The 22,068-nt window shown below is 38.0% G+C and overlaps 1 protein-coding gene across 2 annotated transcripts; it reads right to left on the bottom strand.

Moving 5' to 3' along the window:
- Window positions 1-310: 310 nt before the first annotated feature.
- Window positions 311-20,054, bottom strand: LOC120304581 (CD209 antigen-like protein C). Of its 2 annotated transcripts, none has more exons than XM_039335354.1 (9): window positions 19,881-20,054; window positions 12,245-12,295; window positions 11,529-11,621; window positions 10,376-10,501; window positions 9,423-9,485; window positions 7,386-7,475; window positions 6,043-6,218; window positions 3,076-3,182; window positions 311-1,609 (listed from the first exon to the last, which is right to left on the bottom strand). In XM_039335354.1, the coding sequence occupies exons 1-9, from the start codon at window positions 19,954-19,956 to the stop codon at window positions 1,477-1,479; spliced, it is 915 nt and encodes a 304-aa protein (XP_039191288.1). In that variant the 5' UTR covers window positions 19,957-20,054; the 3' UTR covers window positions 311-1,476. The 2 variants fall into 2 exon arrangements, with proteins under 2 accessions (XP_039191288.1, XP_039191289.1); XM_039335355.1 differs by lacking the exon at window positions 19,881-20,054 and adding an exon at window positions 18,279-18,571.
- Window positions 20,055-22,068: the final 2,014 nt, after the last annotated feature.

Genomic DNA, 22,068 nt, shown 5'->3' with positions numbered 1-22,068 from the left:
ATCTATGTAGAGAGAAAAACACCTAATAGTATGTTTAAACTAAAAGAATTACTCCCATTCAATATTATTATTGCTTTGATTTGCATTGCTTTCTAAACAATTAACCAGTGGAACAGCTTATCCCCAGAAATCGTGAGCACTCCATCACCGGAGATTTTTAAGAAGAGGCTAGACAGTCACTTGTCTGAGATGGTATAGGTTCTCTTTCTTAAGCAGGGGGCTGGACTAGAAGACCTCCAAGGTCCCTTCCAGCTCTGCTCTATTCTATTCTATTCTATTCTATTCTATTCTATTCTATTCTATTCTATTCTATTCTATTCTAAAAAAAATAATAGACTGGTCATTACTAGCATTTGAGAGTAGAGTAGAACAGAGAGTAAAAATATTTGTACTGTACAACCTCCTTTCTTTTGGGTCTACTTTACATCAACCTTTCCCCAAACTGTATAGTTTCTTGAATTCCCCAGTCTGCAAGACCACTGCAAAGAATTTTGGATGCTAATGTCTACAGATTTGCAAGGTGCCCAAGTTGGCAACCAATGCTCCACTTTTTTTTTCCTGTCTTGAGAATATAATTAAATACGCACCTCCAAAAATTGCATCTTGCATTCCCCACTCCACTTTCATTACCACCTTGCAAATGAGCCTGAGGAGCAGCTTAATGAGTGCTTGTGTGAGTGAGGCAGAAGGAAAATCTATGTGACCGTAGAGGCTAAAACTTTTATAATTAAGGAAGGGGGGGGGAAATGCTGCAATTCTTAAAATCTTCAATATTTCACTCACATCTAAAGCCTGGAGAACGAGTTAATGAGTGGCTTTTTGGGCAGCATGAGCATTTGAAGTTCTGAAGGTTTTCTCCTAGTTTTTATGCAAGGAATCATACTTTCTTAGTATTAACTATGAGTGTTTTGTTGTGGAGAATTTTCCTGAAACCAATGTGTTCATTGCCTTGACATTCATGTGACATTCATTAACATCCATGTAACATTCATTGACATTCATGTGACATTCATTGACATATCATGTGACGTTCATGAATAATTAGGATTGTGGCTGCACCGTTTTAAAAACACTGGGTATACATTCTCTGTCAGAGTGCCCCATTATGAGTATGGGTCATTGGAGGGCAGGAATTGACAGCGTTTCTATGGGTCAAAGTGCCTACTATATTAATACATGAATTTAACATGTCTTATTTTTGCTATTTATGTAGGAATTAGAGGAAAGTATACCTGTTTCCCTGCCCTCAAGTTTTATATGGATGATTATGCGAGCTCTGGGAAATATGGCTCAACTGCAGAGAAGGAATATTTCATCACACAATTATCTATACATTTTGATATGGGCAAATATGGAATTGTGTGTCACAATATGAATGATAAGAAGATGGTAACTTCTGTCTAGCTACTAAGCATCTTCAGCACATAACAGATTGTATAACTCCTGTATCAGGAGCACACAGCTCAAAGAATTGTTTTAGCAGATCAATTTCTTTTTGCAAATCCACCTATTGTGAATAGAACACACAGCAGATGCCCATGTCCCATTGGAATGCATGATCCCACAGTTCTTGTTGACATCCTTGCTTGGCTCTCCTTGATTCCAAAAACTAAAAAAAAAACCAGAATATTTAATATTAACATACAATTGTCTATATTTTTATGAATTTGCTATATTTTTCCTGCATTCTACATTGAGATTATGACCTAGTATTTTTTCATCTTCATCTTAGCATGGTATTAATGACATATGGAATACAATATAAGTGGAATGTTCTGTACGGATGAGTTTGCTAATTATGTAGCTCATATAGCCAGAGTCCCTACAGTTCTGGGGAGGAGATGGGATATTCAGCAACTTAAAAGTATTTCCCACTGTTCTCTCAAGAATCAAGATGACAGAAGGGATACAAGGACAGGTACCTGGCATTTACAAATTTTGACCTGGCTTCCAAAATCAAGCAAAAATGGTCAACACATGGGAAATTTGCTGGACGTTGTGTATACAAACTTACTGAACCTCATCTAACTGAAAGATAGGGCTTGTTTTATTGGGGAAAGTGGATTTTATCAAGTATGGGAAACAATGTGGGCATCCTAGACAAAGTCAAAACCAAAAACACTAGGAAAATATTGGAAGCTTGGCATACAGACAAATCAGCCATCAACAAACGGATAGAAATAAAGACACAATATAAAGCTAAGAAGGAAACAAAAGGGGGCAAAACATATCCACTCCAGCAACCAACATCCACAAAAGCATGGATTAACACTGACAGACAAGAAGAAAATAATACCCTAATCAATCACATCCCCACCAGCACTGATACACATAAGTGTGCGTGCACACACACACACACACACACGCACACACAGATAAAGAACAAATCTCATTAACATTGGATGATGTTACCTAGATGGTTAATGAAATCTCTGCAAGCAAATAACCAAAGAGCACCAAGGACTTAGCAGTGTTTGTTCTACAGTCATTTTGCATTTCCTTTCTACTCTAGGATTTTTCAAATAGACTAAAGATGATATTCATTTGAACCAGAAGGTTCAAACTCATTAAAAGGAAACAGATATTCTGGTATTCCCTGGCCACATTTTGGTCTCAATCTTTCATCCTGATTTGTTATTTTGTCTTCACTGTTTCATGGTGGAACACATCTTTTGTGGGTCAAGAAGACTATATCAAGTAGCTATGTCATCTTGTTGTTGCTACCTGTAGGCATTTTGCCATCTTTGCTATTGTTTTGAATATTTCTAAAGGCACACTTATAATTCTGAGCACTTTTCACCAACCAGAATTCATTCTGAGCTTTAGCTTTCACACATACCATCTCTGCAGTTCCACATCACTCATAGTCTCCCTTCTATCTCCTTTATATATACTTTTTTAAAAAACTGTATAGCCCCAAGTTTCCTGTCCTACATTTTTTCCTCATACGGATTGTGTGCAATTATATTTTTAGATTCTTTTTTTTTTTAGAAGCTCCCACATATTTTTAGCTCCTTGGTTTTCTGAAACATGGGGCTTAAAAAAGAAAAAAAAAACCATCCAAAATATACTCACCTCGTTCCGACTAGCATACCACTATCTTTCCACTTCCACTGTCCTTCTAAATCACTCATACCCAACCAATAATTGTCAACTCTACTGAGGTAATTTTTCAGAAAACCCTGAAACAAAAAAGTATAGGGCAATCAGCTTGACATAAATATTTGGGAAAATTCTGGGGAAGATCATCAAGCATAGAATCTGTGAGCATCTAAAAATGAACAAGAAGATTATTAGAAGCGGGCACAGATTTGTCAAAAACAGATCATGTCAGATAAACCTTATATCCTTCTTTGATAAAGTAACTAAACTTGTGGATATAGTAAACATGGACTTCAGTAAGGCATTTGACACATTAACCACAGCTTGCTTCTTGACAAGATAGAAAAATATGGGATAGACAGCACCACCACCAGATGGGTTCACAGTTGGCTGACCAACCACACCCAGCATATAGGCCTTAATGGAACTGCATCAACATGGAGGGAAGTCAGCAGTGGGGTACTTCAAGGTTCTGTTTTGGGCTCAGTACTTTTCAATATCTTCATAAATGATCTAGACAAGGGGATAAAAAGGAACTCATCAGATTTGCAGATGACACCAAGCTGGGGGGAATCGCTAACATTTCGGAAAGACTTAAGACTCAGAAAGATCTTGACATACTTGAACATTGGAGTCTATCCAGCAAGATGCAGTTCAATGATAAGAAAAGTAAGGTCTGCACTTAGGCAGTAAAAATAGCTGCCCAAAGGGCAGTGCAATCCTGGACTGCATTAATAGAAGGATGACATCAAGATTGCAAGAAGTATAAAGAAGCTGCTTTATACTGCTAGAGGGGATTGCAGACTTAATCTCCAAAGCACCAGAGGCCAGGACAAAAAGTAATGGGTAGAAGTTTGTTAAAGAAAGATCTAACCTACCATGTTTCCCCAAAAATAAGAACCGGTCTTATTTTTATTTTATTTTTTTGCCTCCAAAAGAGGCACCAGGTCTTATTTTCGGGGTGTGTCTTTTCCACAGTCTCATCTCGCAATGGCACTGACAGCCCCACCCAGCTGGCCCATGCCTCTGCAGCTGAGAATGCAGTTCCAGCCTGCATTTCACCATCAGAGGCCTTCTGGAAAGGCCTCTGCAACTGAGAACCGAGCTATGGATTGAATCGTAGCTCGGTTCTCAGCTGCAGAGGCCTTTCCGGAAAAATGCAAAATGCAGGCTGGAGCTCCATTTTCTGCTGCAGAGGCATTTCTTTCAGCTGCAGAAGAAGTGGGCTGGCATGGCAAGGCAGATGTCGATTCATGGGAGACCTGACTGAAATGGTAAGTGAGTGCGGGGCACGTGGGGCAGCTTCACCCACCCCACCCCCACCCTAGCTTGATTTTTTGACATGCACCTCACCCCAAAACTAGGGCTTATATTAGGCCCACCCCCAAAAATCAAGCTAGGGCTTATTTTCAGGATAGATCTTACTTTCGGGAAAACACGGTAGAAGTAAGGAAAAAAATTCTAACAATGAGAACAATTAATGAATAGTTAACCCTGGGTTCTGGATGCTCCATCACTGGAGTTTTCAAAACAGACTAGACAACCATTTGACCGTGATAGTATAATCAGGGAGTTGGACTAGAAGGCTTCTGAAATCCCTTCCAGACCTCTGATTCAATGTTCTACATTCTATTATTCTATTGATCAAATAACACAAAAATCCTAAGATTACTAAAATAAAAGAGAACCTGAAACAGAATAAGGCCAGAAATAGAATAATATTAATGTAAAACTGGTAACAGCAATATGAAGAACTTTTCTTTAAAAAGCTTTCATTTTGTATTAAAATGATTACAAATAAGTGCCAAACACTCTTTGGCATGCCACCTTTGTGAAAGCCTACTAAGAATTCACCCAGACCATAAACATATGCTTCTCAAAATGAAAAGCAAGTATAGGTGTTCATATTGAATATATTTGGGAGGCAGCAAACAAACAATCCCAGAACATTTAACGTTTTAACAGTTAACATCAGTACTTGAACCAGGTCAGGAAATGGACTGGAGAGCAGTGCACATGGCAAAAATCAATACTATCATATTAGTCACAATTACCGTAACAATTTGCTAAAACTAGACTTACTGAAGTGTCTGGATTGTTTTCAAATGAGACAGTTTAAGGTAATCTGTAAGAGTATTCAATATAATTCAATATAATAATGCCTAATGAAAATTAGAAATGGTTCCATAGTTTAGACTCAAAAATATCTTCCCATTTTCATTGACCTTGTTACTGTCTGTAAGACTGAACAGACATTTCTGGCTGAAGAGAAAATCAAGGGTTTTTAAAGAAAATTAATTCTTGCTTTTAATTTTTTAAAATATTTCTGTTATATCCTTCAAATAAATAATACTATTCAGAAGTATCTATATCTGTATATCTGATGATAAGTGAGCTGCTGGAACAAATCATAGATGAATGAGAGAAGAGAACCTGGAAATGATGGAATGCTATTAAAGTAGCAGATATATGAAACATATGAGAGAAGAACAACAGGACGTGCAGCCAACAGCTGAAGCTGGAACATCACTACAACCCCCTCCATTACAGAGTCACAGAAGCTGGAAAAGTACCAGGGCTTGAAAGAATAACTAGAGAGGATGTGGAAAGTAAAAGCCAATGTGGTCCCAGTGCAGTGATGGGATTCAAATAGGTGAACAATGAGTTCTCTGTGTGGATGCTGCTTCTGGAAGTCCATTCTGGGCATGGGCAACAAAAAAATAGCTACCGATTCTGCCGAACTGGTGCGAACTGGCTGAATCCAACCACTGTCCCAGTGATAATAGGAATGTTTGGGGCTGTGACTCCTAAATTGGGAGAATGGCTCCAACAGAACCCAGAAACATCAGAGCTCTCTGCCAGAAAAGTTCAGTGTTAGGAGTTTCTAAAATATTTTTTATCTTGATTTCTTACCAGAATTATCTATATGGGAGGACTTACCTGTTCTTCATCAAATGAAATGCTAATCAGATATGCCTTATAATTAATACAATTCCACAAGGCGTTAGTCCAGTTTGTCTTTTCAGTTGAAAAGTAATAACAGTATTTCCCATGACGCTTCCAACTATTGGGGCATGAAGAAACAATTGTGATGTTTCCTTGGCTGCAGATGGATTCTACAAGGAAATATGACAGAAGCCTCTATTAGTCTTCAATGGTGTTTCGAAATTGCTGAGATCACATAGGCATATGAAATTAACAGTTTAAGTAAGCAGAGCACATACAGTACCGTGCAAAAGTCTTAAGCCACTACTCATTTTGTTGTTTTAGAAAAGTTTTAATAACCATCCATGATTATTTTTTGGTCCTGAATATCACATCTTAAATATCCAATTTGTTGATTTCCTTTTGAGAGTGGCCTTGCTGATGCAAAAATATGCTTTTACAGGATGTCTGTTAGATTCTGTGATCTCTGGTATTTTGATTGGAATGATGTAATTGAAAGTTGGTCTTATTAGCAAGCTTCCAATGAATAACACTCATACAACATGTGTGTGTGCTGTATGTAATGCTCAAGCATGTATTGCACAAACTTGTTGTAATAGAACTTTTTGCACAGCAGTCATTTTGGCATGAAATAGTAATAACAGTACTTAGGCTTCCATTCAATTTAGGTTTATAGGAGCCAGTTGTCTGCTGTTGCTCAAGTGCAAGGGATGATCACACTAAATACTTGTCACTGTAGTCCAGGGGTGTCGGATGCGTCACACCAAAACCGTGCCCACCCCATTGCCATCTCAGACGCATCATGTGACATTGCGAGTTTGACACCGTGCTGTAGTCTATGGAAGCTGTTTTTGTTCTGGTTTTGAATACTGCATACAAATTTCCTGCATTTTCTTGTTGTATTCTAATAAGGAGGCTAAGACAGAAACATCTTTTTACAGTTTTGAAATACATCATGGATAGCAACATATTGCCTGAAAGAACACCACCACCCTCAAAAAGGACCTACAAATAATGTATGAAAAGAGTAGTGCTAACCAGTTCTGCTCTCCGTATTCATAAAGGCCTTGTCTAGGCACCTTCGCTTCCTCTAAACATAAACTGAAATTAATGCTTACCTGATAAATTTCAGATGTTCAGAACACAATCTGGACAGAATCTGGTTCTTCCCCAATACAGTGTTAAACAGCAAGGGAAACTTTATGGCTGAAAATATGTTTGTTATATGCATTTTCCTTGCCTTCCTGCCCATTTCTAATATTCACATTTTCCAACCAGGATGATTCACTTCTCATTTAGAAGAATCCAGGTCTAGAACTTTTTTAGAGATGTCTTACCTAAAATGTCCTCAGTTTCAGTGAACCTGTTGCTTGTGTATTTTTCAGCCATCAATTGTGTTGTTTTAGCATAATCCAGATCTTTCATCACTAAAAGACAAATCAAAGTGCTAAGAGAGATGTCATGAAAATAGGTCTTCTATTGCCTAGCTCAGTTCCATGGTGGTCAAGAATTCCTGAGCGTCCTCCAACTTTGGGCTAAGCAAAAGCAGATTGAAATCCCCTATTATAAGCCTGGGAAACTCTGCCACCAGAATCAAGCACCTCTAGAAGGGAGGTTGCTCCATAGCAGAGAGTTGGATACACAAGTAGCCATTCCATCTGATTCCTATGGCCCAACTTCCCAAACAGAGTTCCAAATCCACTTATCTGTGAAACACAGACCTGGAAGCCTCCACAGTTTCCTGGATGGCAACGGCCATAGACCTACTTCTACCCCAGAGTCTTGGCTGATGTAATGGCTGAAAAGTGGCCACATTTCTGAAAGGGGAGCTCCCTTCTGTATCAAGCCAGATCTCAGTGAAATATGCCAAGTTGACACTGTCACCCATGATTATATTGTATCATGGATAAGAGTAGCCTTATTACAGACCTACTTGACATTCAACAGCAACCAGTGAAGACAGTGGCCACTGAAGCTATGAAGACCAGGCTTCAAGGAAAGAATAGATGTGGTCTTTAGCAGCTGGGGTCTATTAGCAACTTCACCCTAAAATTGCTATCTAATTGGATCCTTGGTGTCCTATGCCTATATGCATGGATATCACCAGATAGAAAACTCAGAAATCAAACTGACTATATTATTAATAAAAGAAAGTAGAATGACTTAATTATAATAACAGATATGTGGCTAGGCACTCCTGGGAACAGATCATGAACTGCTCTTGAGCAAGTTCCAATTCAAAGTAAAGCAAAGGAACAAAGCCAATCAGTTTCCCCTATATGATCTTGAGCATATTGCCATCATATCCTATCTAGGCGATCATCAGGAATCACTTTGAAGTCCTGAACCTAATTAATATGAAAGCAGAATAAGTATGGAATGAAGTCAAAGATGTTGTTAAGGATGCACATGAAAAGAGACTTCCAAAGATCACAAAACAAAGTAAACTGAGTGTCAGAACAAACAATAAAATTTGCCAAGAAGAAAAGAGAAGACAAAGCCAAGAACTGCAAAGTTCTCAGGAGTCACATATATAAAATCATCAAAGATAGAAAGACATGGGGAAACAAGCAAACTCTTCCAAAAAAATCTACACATTCAGAAGGAGGTTATGATCTCAAATTGGTATGTGAAAGAACATCACTGGACACATAGTAACTAATTTAAAGATCAAACGAAGGAAGGATTATACTGTAAAATAGATAAGATCCAAGATACTTTAGAACAGTGGTTCTCAACCTTTTTAATGCCGCGACCCCCAATTGGTTGTAAGTCAAGGACTACTCAACCGGTCGTAAGTCGAGGACTACTCAACTGGTGCAGCACCGTTTGCAGAATGGGACTTTTGGCAGGCTCAGCAGGGCAGAGACAGCCTGGACAATTCCTATTGGCTTTTGAAAGCCAATAGAATTAGACTCTATTCAAGAGAGTCTATTCTATTGGCTTTCAAAAGCCAATAGAATAAAAGGGAGTAGCATAGCTAAGAAAATAGGGGAAAAAATGGCGGATTGCGTTGTTTGGCGACCCCCATGAAATGGTCGTTCGACCCCAAATGGGGTCCCGACCCACAGGTTGAGAACCACTGCTTTAGAAGATAGTTCCTTCTTTAAAAAAACTTCTAGTACTAGAAGATGAAGGTAAAGCAGTGATTAATGTGTGACTGTGCACACAAACAGCAACTAGAGGCAGAATCATAGCAGAAAAGAAGGTGAATATACTTATAGACCAAGAGTGATTATGGCCCTTAGCAATTGGGGGCCTGCAGCAGGTGAGACCCATTAGCAACTTCATATTAAAAGTACCATCTAGTTTATTTTTTGTCCAATTCACAAGATAATTAAATACATATAAATATTTAAAAGCATAGTGCTTACTTTTTGCAAACTTCTCTGAGTAGTTTAGGTTTACGTTCTCTATCGTCTGTGAAATTTCTGAGTCTGAAGAAGAAAATGAGACAAAATGTGGAATTTTTGCTTTTTACTCCAATCCAAAATAATCTTTGTTTGGAAATTTTACAGAATTAAAATTAGCATTGTAGATGTTAAGCTAAGCCACACAATCCTATGAAAAATCACAGCTCCTTTTGAGAGTGTATTATATATACATACTGAGTACTATACAAACATACATAGCGTGTAAGTATATGTGAAGACCCTGCAAAGTCACCCATGGTATCCAGTAAAACATCCAGATATCCAGTTAAAACAAGCAGGCCTTCTTGGGTAGGAACAATATTGGAAATTGTTGGAGAAAGATAATCATTTTAGTAATGACTAAAAGATAATTTGCAGAGATGTCAGTAGTAAACCACTCCTATACCTAACCAAGAAAAAAAATGTATAGACAATGTAAAGATAATGATGGATCTGCAACTCCCCAAATGGTGAGCTGACTGAGAATTCTGGGGAGAAAATGGCAGATATTAAATGACTGGAATGGATGGAATATTTCTTACTGATTGGGAAGAAAGCATTTTTGCCAGTAGAAAGTATTTTTTTTCCTCCAATTGAAAACCAATGAACTATTTTGGAAATCTACATTTTTAATCAAGTATTTTAAAAACAATTGAGAGAGTTAAAGCTGGGGAATGAGCAGGTTGAAGTCAAGAATCAGTCACTAGCAGCAGTTTTAAGGAACAAATCTGGTTAAGAGACCATCTGGCTGCCTTATATCTCTTCCTGTTGAGGAGATCCAAAGGTCAGTCCATGGAGAAGCTAAAATGTACATTTGTGGTAGCTCACTGATGAAGGAATTCTTCACTGTTACAAGTTCTCAGTTCTCATCCTTGGAATTCCTGACAATACTATTGATACTGGGAATCACTTACATTTCTCCAGGATCAAGAACAAGTGAGTAATCCACATTGCGAAGCTTATGGCTACTAGGGCATAAAGAATGGGTGTGTGAAGTTTTCTAGAGTCATTCTCTTTTGCTGGTTTACAGGTGGAAGGAGCTGTGGAAGAGAAGATTAATGACAAGGTTCAGTTTGCAGCTATTAATTCTGTGGAGTACAAAGTTGCAAATTTATGTAGACAAGCTTGTGCTCCTAACCTAAAATGGGACATGTTTCTTGAACTAAATAAAATGTTGAGTTTCATAGATAGAAGCAAAATATTAAAAAAAAATGTTTTACATTTGAAACTGACATAAAGAGATAAAGCCAAAGTAGGCATTGCTTTAAAAAACCTATTTCAATCCTGTATTTCTTTCTATAGTTTGTTTGATAATGCAATTCAGTATCTTTCATCCAAACCAACTGCAGTCCTGCCAATATGAAAAAAAAAATGAGGTCAGTTTCCACAATGCACTACTTTAAGCTCTTAGGCAAAAATTGGAAGATAGATAACACTATAACAAATAAATAAGGCAGACGAACTTATAAACAAACCACTACAGAGTTCTAAAGAATGTTGTCAGCAATGACTCCCCCCCCCCCTTTTTTTTTTTTTTTTAAAAAAAAAGGGCAAATAGGAGCTTTGAGGAGTAAGTTTCTTTTAGGAAAAAATATTGCAGTACTGTAATTAACCCAGCTGCAAACATTCCTTCTTTTTACAAGCTCATGATTTAAAAATTAAGTAAACCTATTTTGACTCTAGACACATTATGAAAGAAACTTATAAAATTTTCCGGAAAGGCAGGAAGTTTTAGACTCAGGTAGAGCAGCACAAAGCTATAGAAGTCATAGTAATATTTATCTGACTTTTATACAGGTGCTAGTTGAAAGAGGAAGAGATTCTTGGGATTTTTAATAATTATGAAAATTTTGACAAGCCTCAGTACCCCTCCAAATTACCTTTCTCTTCAAATCAGAAGTGTTGTGCAGCCTTAAAAAGAATTGTTATCAGTAGCTATTTAGGTATGAAGTCTAAATCATTCTGGAAACTCTACAGTCTTTAAAATATTTCACCTCTAAAGCTAATTAAATAAAAGCCTCCTTTCTTTAGCAAATATTACTATGGCTGCACTAAAAGAGCCAATACCTTCTTTCTTTTCCATTTCTTTTAGTGGTAAAGATACTATTACAGCACTACCATCATCATAATCATCATCATCATCCAAATGACTGGGTGAATCTAAAGAGAAAAAAAGTTGATTAACTCTTAATCTTTCTAAGTACAATACAAAGCAATTCACAGCCAACCCAGTATGACTTCATTGTTGGTAAATGTATTAGAAAAGCTGAATCACCTTTAATTCAGTTTCTTGTTATTTTAATATGCAAGTTCTATTGAAATTTGCAATCTATTTTTATTTAATTGAAAAGACCTGCTAAATTGAATCTCAGAATCATCTCTTACCTGCTTGCCCAGTCTTGGCAGTCTTAGATATCAGCACTGAGCAAGGAAGCAAATCAAGCAAATCTTTTAACAATCTTTCAAAAGAGCTCCAAACCTGTCCATAAAAATTGCTCACAAACAACTGACAGTGGGGAGACGTGGCAATTTGAACATTGGAAAATGTGTGATCAGTCAAAGCTGCTAGTGGAATGAGGAAAGGAATTGCTGAAGCCACATGATATTGGTGCTATGAAAATTTGAAGGGACTGCATTTTCCTGCAACCAGCTGCCCAAATCATGGTAGTTTGGATGGAGAAGGACTAAAATTGATCTGTTAATCAGGAGGAAGAGGAAACAAAGTTGAACTAATTAGCATACTCTCCAAGAATGGAGAAATCAAAATAATCATAGTAACTCACCTTTTGGGGGAACAGGAAGTGGTGGCAATGCTCCAGCAAACATATAAATACCTATTGACACAAAGAAAAAAAATCTTATTTAATATTTGATATTCTCTGGGGCATGTGTCGTGACACCACAATTAGTATCATCAGTGTATATGTACCAGGGCAATTCAGAAATAAACTTCCATTTGGTTATCAATGACAGACACTCACAGATACAGAGCTTTTATTATACATATTAGAAAACTACGACATTACATTACTTTTTGACATAATCACCATTCAAATTGAGGCACTTGTCATAACATCTTACAAGGTTTCAAATTCCTTAGTAGTAGTCGCTTGGCGCCAAATGTAGGCTATAGGGGGGTGATCAAAAATATCCCAACAGAACTGCTTCAAAAGTTCTTGGGTGAGTCTAGCAGTTTGTGGGCGAGCATTATCAAGAACCAACACCACACCAGAAGTCAGCGTGCCCCAACACTTGTTATGGATGGCTTATCTGAGTTTTTGTAACGTTTCACAGTAGACTTCTGAAGTGATGGTTGAACCATGCTCCATGAACTTCACTAGCAGTACTCCTTTGGCATCTTCACATTTGGTGGGATTTTCTATGGCACCACTTCCAGTGTGGTGTTGGTTCACGATAATGCTCGCCCGCACACCACTAGAAGCACCCAAGAATTTTTGAAGCAGTTCCATTGGGATGGGGGTTTTTTTTGTAAATTTTTTTTATTTTAAATTTTACATTACATCATAGAAAATACTTCAGATAAAGAGTAAAATAAATTTATACACATAACTTTCGGTATTGCTCACCCATTTCCCTCCAAACCGCATCCACCCTCTAACCTCTTCTCTCACTTCCCTCTTTCCCTCTTCTTCTTCACTCCCCCCCTCTCCTCCTTCACCTCAACCTTCCTATTTACTTCTCCCCTTCCTCCTATCTTCTCATTCTGGATGCAGTCCAGGAGAAATGCCCGAGCAATTCCTCTCTCCAAAATAAAACATAATATTATATACAACGAAACTATTTCTACTTATCTGAGCTATTTAATCTTCAACCCAACCCCCCCGCCCCCCACCCCGACTTCCCAGAGCCAAGTACAGGGTTATACAAACATATTAAACATAATCTATTTAAGTTTACTAATTATACAATAACCAAAATCATACTAACCCTTAACTCTCTTCAAACTTTAACATCATAATTTTATAAACAAATCTATTACTCATAAAATAAATGAAACTTTGTAGTTCCATATTTCTTCTGAACATATTCTATCCATCTTCTCCATACAATAACATATCTCTCTTGTGAATGGTCCTTTAAATAAGCAGAAATTTTAGCCATTTCTGCTAAATTAGAAACCTTAAATACCCATTCTTCTAAAGAAGGCAGAGAATCCTTCTTCCAATATTGACCCACCAATAATCTTGCTGCTGTTCCGTTGGGATGTTTTTGATTCCCCCCCCCCCCCATATCTCAGTTTTGGCACCAAGCGACTACTACTAAGGAATTTCAAACCTTGTAAGACGTTATGACAAGTGCCTAATTTGAATGGTAATTATGTCAAAAAGTAATGTAATGTTGTAGTAATATAATGTAATGTAATGTGTATGTAATGTGTATAATAAACGTTCTGTGTCTGTGAGTGTCTGTCATTGATAACCAAATGGAGGTTTATTTCCGAATTGCCTTTGTATGTGTGACTGTGTGTGCTCATGCATGATTGTGGTTAAAATAGTGACTAGAGAGCTGATATTTTTTTGTCACAGGTAATATAGCCTTTCCATATATAATTATGCACTTGGCCATCATAAAACATTTTATTTAAAATTTAATCTTAGGTGAATTTATTAGAGAATATATCCCATTCACATAGCAGCCTTTACTCAGAATTATTTTGGAACATAATGACATAGAAATACTTCTAATGAAATAAACATGTAGAAATTGCATTTTAAATGTTCTCTAAACAACAAGGCGTGTACCTAAAAATCCAGATGATTTATTAGAAATAATAATTATAATTATTATAATCTCCCAGGGAGATTATAATAATACCTTTATATGATTGTGGACCTTGTATGCTCTGAGGAAAATGACAGCTATGCCTGAGGTTCAATGATACTGGACAGGTATCATCACAAGAGCCAGACAAAGTATGTCTCTCCCATAAACAATAGGGTGAGACAAAATTTACAGAAACCCATATTGGATTGGTCATCACCTGGGTCAACAAGGACCACATTAAGGAACATGGAGTTCCTGAACATCTGATGACAAATAGGCTACAGGACTCAAATAAGCTACTGGCTAAGCAATCAGGCCTAGCAGCTGCAGGACGACTGAAAGAAAAGTTGTTTACCTGTTGCGAGTATACAAAGATTGAAAACAAAGAAATAATGACGTGTTATTAGAAATCAGTCTCAGTGAGAAGAGGATATCTGAAAAGAATATACCAGTTCTGGAAAGAATAAGATCCAGAAATAAAAAGAAGAAATTAGAAAGAATACAACATAGGCTAGTAAATCAATGATGATTATAATATGAAACAAAGGATTTACAGAAGCAGAATTGCAAAGAACAGCAAAGATCTGTCCAGGGCAAAGAAATTAAAGCCTTGCCAGACATAGCTCAGGCTATAGAGGCAAACTGGTTCTTGATGATAGAGGAAGTTACTTTCATTGCCAAACAAGGCACCCTCTGCCTTCTCCTTAAAATCTACATACCCCACCCAAACTCTAAGACAGGAGACATAATAGGATTAATCCACCAATACCAAAAGGGCACACTCAGACTCAGGTCAAAGTACCCGACACAGGAAATACAAAGCCTCAAACAGGAACAGAAAACAACCTCAAAACTCCCAGAAGGTATACAAGCCCACCACTCTGCTCCATGTGGTCACTTTTTTCCAGAGCCATCTTTCTGTTTGGCTCTCCTCTTCAATAAACTACAATCTTCTTTCTAAAGCAGTTGGCATGTGTTGTTTATTCCCGGCTTGGATTTGACCCTGATGAAGATTTTTCCATCAACATATTAATAATACCAATACTGTTGTATCATATAAAAGCACCAGTTCATTGCAAGAAACAAATCAATCTAAAGCACAGCTGCAGTTATAACTGAATACCTTGGACTGATTTCAAATGCAAAATCAACAAACAAGAAAAAAAGCCCAACACTGCACTACCAGAATGGAAGATCAGGCTGGGAAATAAGATGAGCATGCTAAGATCAGATGCAAGCAAGCTAGAACAAATGAAAGGAAGCTGAAGAACTTGAAGGCCAAAGAATGCCTAATCAAGAAATATCAGCTGAAAGCAAGGAAGATCAAGGAATCACTGAAATTAACAAAGCATCAAATAGTAACTAATAACCAAAATAAATACTAATAGTAAATAGAAATTGAATAATACAACCAAGGAGATTAGCGGATATGAAACTTTAATTGCACACTATAGGCAGAATCTCCAGCTTCAGTCAAATCAGTAATGTTTTTACCAGTCCATCCGTTGAGAGATTCCAATGAACCAGTCAACACCGAACAAAGAAGAAACAGTGTAGTTCAGGGTGCAGCTGTTGGACAGCTCAAAGAAATAAAACAAGAATGTAGCTTGGTTAAAAGAGATGAACAAGAATAAAAAAGAAGCTGAAATGAAAGAACTTGTAATAACAGCAGAAATGAAAGAGAAAAAGGCAAGGAAGATGAAGTATAGGTCAGCCTCAGATGAAAATGAACTGCATGGTTCTTGGTTGAAACATCTGACTGGCCTCTGCCTATTCACTGCCAAACAGTTTAACAGAATACTGAAAGAAGGTGAAATTGAAGATTGGTTAACATCTGGCAAAACCTCTTTGATAATGAAAGATCCAGCAAAAGGGTTGATTAACCTGCCTACTAATAACTTTCAAAATGCTAACTGATGTCATAGCTGGTGCAGTCCAACAGCATCTAGTTAAAAAAAAGCTCTTTGTGTCCGAGCAGAAAGGAAGTTGCCCAAACAGCAAAATAACAAAATATCAGTTCCTAATTGACAAAAAGAGAACTGCAAGAGAAGGATGACCAGCTTCAATGTAGCATGGATTAGTTACAAGAAGGTATTCAACTTCCTAAAATGTGACTGGATAATAAAATACCTAGAAATACCAGGTATTAGTAGAAGCATCAGAAATTTTGTGCAGAGTTCAACAGCACAATAGAAGACACATCATTGCTAGTCAATGATGATGGGAAGGTTAGTATCAAGAGAGGAATCTTTCAAGGAGTCTCACTATCATCACTACTGTTTGTCATTGCAGTGATTCCTATGTGTCAGCAATACTGAACAAGTCAGATCATGGCTATTAAATATCAAAAACATCTGCCAGGCTATTCCATCTCCTTACAAGGGCTATCTGAAGCTGTATAGAAAGACATCATCTGACATAGAATTGCTGCTCAACAAAATGATGTCATTGTGAATAAATAACTGCAGCCCTGCAATACATTCCAGTCTTAACTCAGTATTACAGGTAATCTTCAACTTACGATCATGTCAACTCTATGAAGTAGCCTTCCTGATGTATAACCTTCTAAATGGGTTAGATTTCCATTTCCATAACTTCCAGCCAGCCAATTTCCTTTGACCACATTTGTTTAGAACCGTGTTTCCCAAACTTGACAATTTTAAGGCATGTGGACTTCAACTCCCAGAATTCCACAGCCAGCAATGCTGGCTGTGGAATTCTGAGAGTTGAAGTCCACATACCTTAAAATTGTCAAGTTTGGGAAACACTGGTTTAGAAGTATGGGCATACCAGAAAGGCATCAATATCTGGATTTACATTACACCGCAGTAGCCTTCCCCAAATTTGTGCCTTCCAGCTGTGCCAGAATTAAACTCAAAGGAACCAGATTAGTTTTTTCTCCTAAACGTATTTTCTCTGTGTTCAAAAAGTTCAGAGAAACATTTTAAGAATGTGCTTGTCCCCCATAAAAAGAAGATTGCAAATCTGTCCAGCATTGAATGGAACTTGAATGCAGTAGCTAGGTACCAACTTTTTTTCCCCAGAGATATTAATTTAAGGTACTTGTATTAAAAGATAAACAAACAACAAAACAAATATTTTCCTTTGATAAAAACATTTTAAATCCTACAATCAGAATTTTCTATCTCTCGATTAAGTTTAAGTTTTCTAACTCTCGATTCTATCTCTCAATTAAATTTATGCCATTTATCATTAGAAATTAGAAAAATGTTTCATGGTGGCTGACCATTCCAGCATTCTGCATTGTACAGCTCTTTTCTTTCTTTTTTAATAATACTGTCAACTCTCTGAACTCTATAATGGCACTCACTCCATCTGTAGTGGGAATGCAACCTACAAATTGAATGCCATCAATGGACAAACCAGCCATGCTCTGTTGGGGAGGGGAGGGGGTGCTGCTGCTGTTCACTTTGCTTGGCTTTTGCTCAGATTTCTCTCCTAAAATTCTAGTGTAGGATTTCTGGGATTTGGGGCAAGACTGTAGATCTGCTTTGTGTCCCGTCTCCTTTTTGTGCATATCTGTTTGTAAATAAGCCTTCATTTATTTCAGGTACTTTCCCCATCACAATTCAGAAGGACACTTGGTGGCTTGCATACAATAGGTCATACAGTTAAAACATCCACTAAAAACTCAAGAGTCATAAGTAAGAGATAAAAACAATAAACAACGTAAGTAAAAATCTCAGTAATACCAGAACAATAGAAAATAAAAATGGTAAATGCCTTAGATCCCCAGTATTTTCTCTTTGCAAAGCTTAGTAAGTGATGACTGTGGGACAGCTGATCATTTGGAAAATTGGGGGGAGCATGTAATCCCTTTGCAATATAGCATTTGCATCAATGCAATCCTTATTCTCTTAGAAGCTCTTCTGTAAGTTACATTTAAGGAAAAATAGGATCTTGTTTCAAATCCATATTGACATAATCCTTTGGCAGGTGTTCATCTTACATGAAGAAAGGAACTACAAATTTTAGTGATAAAAGCAAGAGCTAGAGATCATGATCACTTACCTGAAATACAGATGCCTTACTGGGTGAAAAAAATAATACTTTCTTTGGAGAAAGAAGGAGATAAGCCAGATAAGAAATGAAAGCACAATTTAGAACTTTCACAGATATTTTGCTTAGTTCTGCAATGTGTCCAGTATTCCCCTTATTCGGTTTAGTGGTGCTTCCTATAGTAAACCAAGTTCTTCCTCTTTGCAAATGAACATTAATGAGCTGTTAACACTGAGTGTCTTCGGGTTAAGTGATGAAAGAGTGAGGTAAAGTGATTATGGGGCAGGCTGCCTTTTTATGGCCATGAAGTGCCTCTTCTTGTGTAATATTGTGGTTTTTCCAAGCAACAGAGCAAATACTTAGGAAAAAAACTGTCAGTGTCATAACTGCTACTAAAATAGCTGGTGTACCATCCTGAATTCACAGCCACACATCTGATAGTGGGAAGCTTGAGAAAAAAGTCATGCTGGTTGGGGATTCTGTATCTGTGACTGAAACAATATCAGTACCAAGCAGGTGTGACACAGTTGTCGGAGGGAAATTGAAACATGCTTTTAAGACACGTATAACTAACCATTTTCAGTATTAGGTCCAGTGATATGTCACACCCATGCCCACGTAACATTAGCACAACTGTCCTTTTAGGAAAGAAAAGTCATCTCCAGTAAAAGCACATCAGAGCAAAAAGAGAAGAGAAGGATTAGTTAGTTATTTTGCTTCTGGAAACCAGGATGGACATTTTCTCTATTAGAAAAGGCACTGAGCAACTTTCTTCTGAAGCTCAAAGGATAGAAAGTCAGCTTATCTATCCAAATACTAAATATATAGATTGGGATCACATAGGAGCGTCAGTTTGGTGTAGTGGTAAAGCTACTGGCCTAGAAACTGGAGACAATGAGTTGCAGTTCTGCCTTCAGCAACAAAGCCAACTGGGTGACTTTGGGTCAATCACTCTCTCTCCGCCCAACCCACCTCAGAGGGTTATTGCTGTGGGGAAAATAAGAGGAGGAAGGAATATTAAATATGTTTGTTGCCTTAAGTTACTTATAAAGTAATAGGCAGGGTAAAAATCTAATAAAGAAGTAAGTTGCTTAACATGCTGCACAAACTAATAGGCAAAAATGGAATCAGATCATATAGCATGTGACAATAGTTTGCAATCATGTTGCAAAATAATTTGAGACAGCTATAGACAACCAACTTTAGTTTTTTTTTCTGCAAAATTGTATATCCTGTCTCATAGTCATCCATGGCTTATCTCATTCTTAAAAGGGGATTAGGAAATACTTATCTGTCAAAGCAGGATAAGGGATCACGATATAGAACATATTTTCATTTTTGAAATGCCATAAGATGTTACTCTTATTCTGGTACATTACAGGACCTTTTATTTTAGTATGCATTCTAGTGTAAACAGTCCTCATCAGATTTCATCAGACTCACCACTTTTACAAGATGCAACTATTTAACTCTCTGGATCTCCCAAGCAGTGTTGCCATGAGAGTCCTTGGGATTGGTCCTTGCATCTGGAGAAGGCTGATCTGGCATCCCACTTTGTGGTAGGAATGCACTATCTCTAGCCTTCCAGTCCAGTCCTATCTGGGCTGGTCCTACCTGTTAGCTGTGATGCTATCCTGCGATTTGGCAGTTGAGCTGCTGGCCTTTTTGCATGTTGATTCTTTGCATCCATTCCTCCTGGCTGAAGAAACCTGTTTCCAAATCTTCTAGGTGCATTAAGTATTCTATTGCTATATTCCAGTTGTCAAAGCTTCACCGGGGTTCACTAACCTTTACTTCCAGTTATTTCACTTCAGCAAAGCTATTTTGAGTACCATTATGCAAATACTGTCAGAAGTTTGACTATTTGGTATTGTTAACAAGATGCTTCTTATTAACTTGGCATTTTTGCTATTTTCACAAACGTTAACCTGTAGTAATGCCCAAAAAGATGGAAACTTGGTAAATCATAATCCAGAGTTTACAAACCACAGTAACTAGTTTAAGCAGCATGCTAATTGAAAAACAAATATTTTAGCTTAGCACGATATGTGAACTATAATTTAGACATTAATCTAGACAGAACAACTGTGGCTTTTGAATAATGAAATTGGATTATTAAATTGCATACACTGACTGGAACCAGTGGTGGGATTCAAATATATGAACAACCGGTTCTCTGTATGGATGCCGCTATGTATGACGTGTGTGAATTCCGGCACCTTTTTTTTTTTTTTTTAGAAAAAAAGCACTGGCTATAAGAGATAGATTCCCACTCTCAAATTCCTGCCAGGAAACACACATCAATCTCTAACTATTGGAGCCAGTCCACCCAAGTAAGCCAAAACTGCTCCCCTATTATCCTTCTCCTTATGTACTGTTCAACAAGAGTGGGCAGTGGAACATTGTATCTCTATTTCCTTGTTGCATCTGCTGATAGCCGCCCAGTGGCCTTGTTTCAGGTGACTTGGTTCCTCCTTGGAGGGAGTAATACTGAAGTTCACCTAAAGGGTTGCTTTGAGGAATATGCTGCACACCTGGCAGAAAAAGTGACTCACATTTGCTCTACGCTGGATTCCAGCTTTAAAGCAGAATCTGTGGAGGTAGTGGGGGCTATGTTCTCCAAGATGATCTGGGAAGAGTTTGAGCCCATGGAACCTGAAGAAGTGGACAAGGCCTTCTTAGATGCTTCTTCGGCCACTTGTGTATTAGATCCATGCCCTTCCTGGTTTATTAAAATTGTGCTAGAGGGGACACAGGATTGGATCTGGATGGTAGTTAATTTCTTCTTGAAAGATAGCGTGGCCCCACCAGCTCTTAAAGAAGTGGTGGTGTACCCCTTCCTCAAAGTACCATTGCTCAACCCAACCAAGCTGGACAGTTTTTCCCCAGTTTATAATCTTCTCTTCTTAGGGAAGCTTGTGGAGAGAGTGTGGCAGCTGCAAAGAATTCTGGGTGAACCCCTTTCAGTTGGGGTTCAGGCCAGGATCTGAGACTAACACAACATTGATCACACTATGGATGATGTCTGGTGGGAGCAGAATGGAGATACTGCATCCATCCTGGTTTTTCTTGACTCTCAGTGGCCTAAGCCAGTTCTGGGAATTGGGGTGAGTAGCACTGTGTTGTGCTGGTTCTCCTTCTTCCAGCTGGTGTTGATAGGCAGGGAGACATCCGGGCCATGGTCCTTACATTGTGAAGTGCCTCAGAGCTTGGTTCTCTCTCCTCTCCTATTTAATATCTACATGAGGCCATTGGGTCAGATGATCCATAGATGACACTCAGCTTTCTATCTCTACTCCAGGTTCCTTGACGGATGCTGTGGGCATCCTACCTCAGTGTCTAGAGTCCATTCATGTCTGGATGGGGCAAAGTGGGCTCCTACTCAACCCTAGTAAGATGGAACGGTTGTGGGTATTTGGACCCTCCAAAGACAAGTTTTTCCATCTCCAATTCTGGATGAGGTGGCACTATCCCAGATAAACACAGTACACAATCTGGGGGGTCCTCCTAGACTTATAGCAGGTGGCAGCTATGGCTGGGAGAGCCTCTAAGCACCTTCCAGTAATGCCCCAGTTGCACCCATTCCTGGATTGGGAGGGCTTGCTCACCATCACTTCTGCCCTTGTAACCTCTCGCTTGGATTACTGCAAATGCTGTACATGCTCTTTCCTTGAAGAACATTCAAAAATTTGAACTGGTGCAAAATGCTGTAATAAATGGTGACAGCTACAGGCACATATAACAGAAATTGAATAAATGAATACAAAGAGCTGTCTGGTTGAATTGTTATTAATTTGAGACT

This window comes from Crotalus tigris, unplaced genomic scaffold, assembly GCF_016545835.1.
Source record: "Crotalus tigris isolate CLP2741 ecotype Arizona unplaced genomic scaffold, ASM1654583v1 scf7180000017639.5415321, whole genome shotgun sequence".
In the NCBI taxonomy this organism is placed as follows: domain Eukaryota; kingdom Metazoa; phylum Chordata; class Lepidosauria; order Squamata; family Viperidae; genus Crotalus; species Crotalus tigris.
The sequence above is the reverse complement of the archived record's forward strand: the minus strand, read 5'-3'. Positions and strand labels throughout refer to the sequence as shown.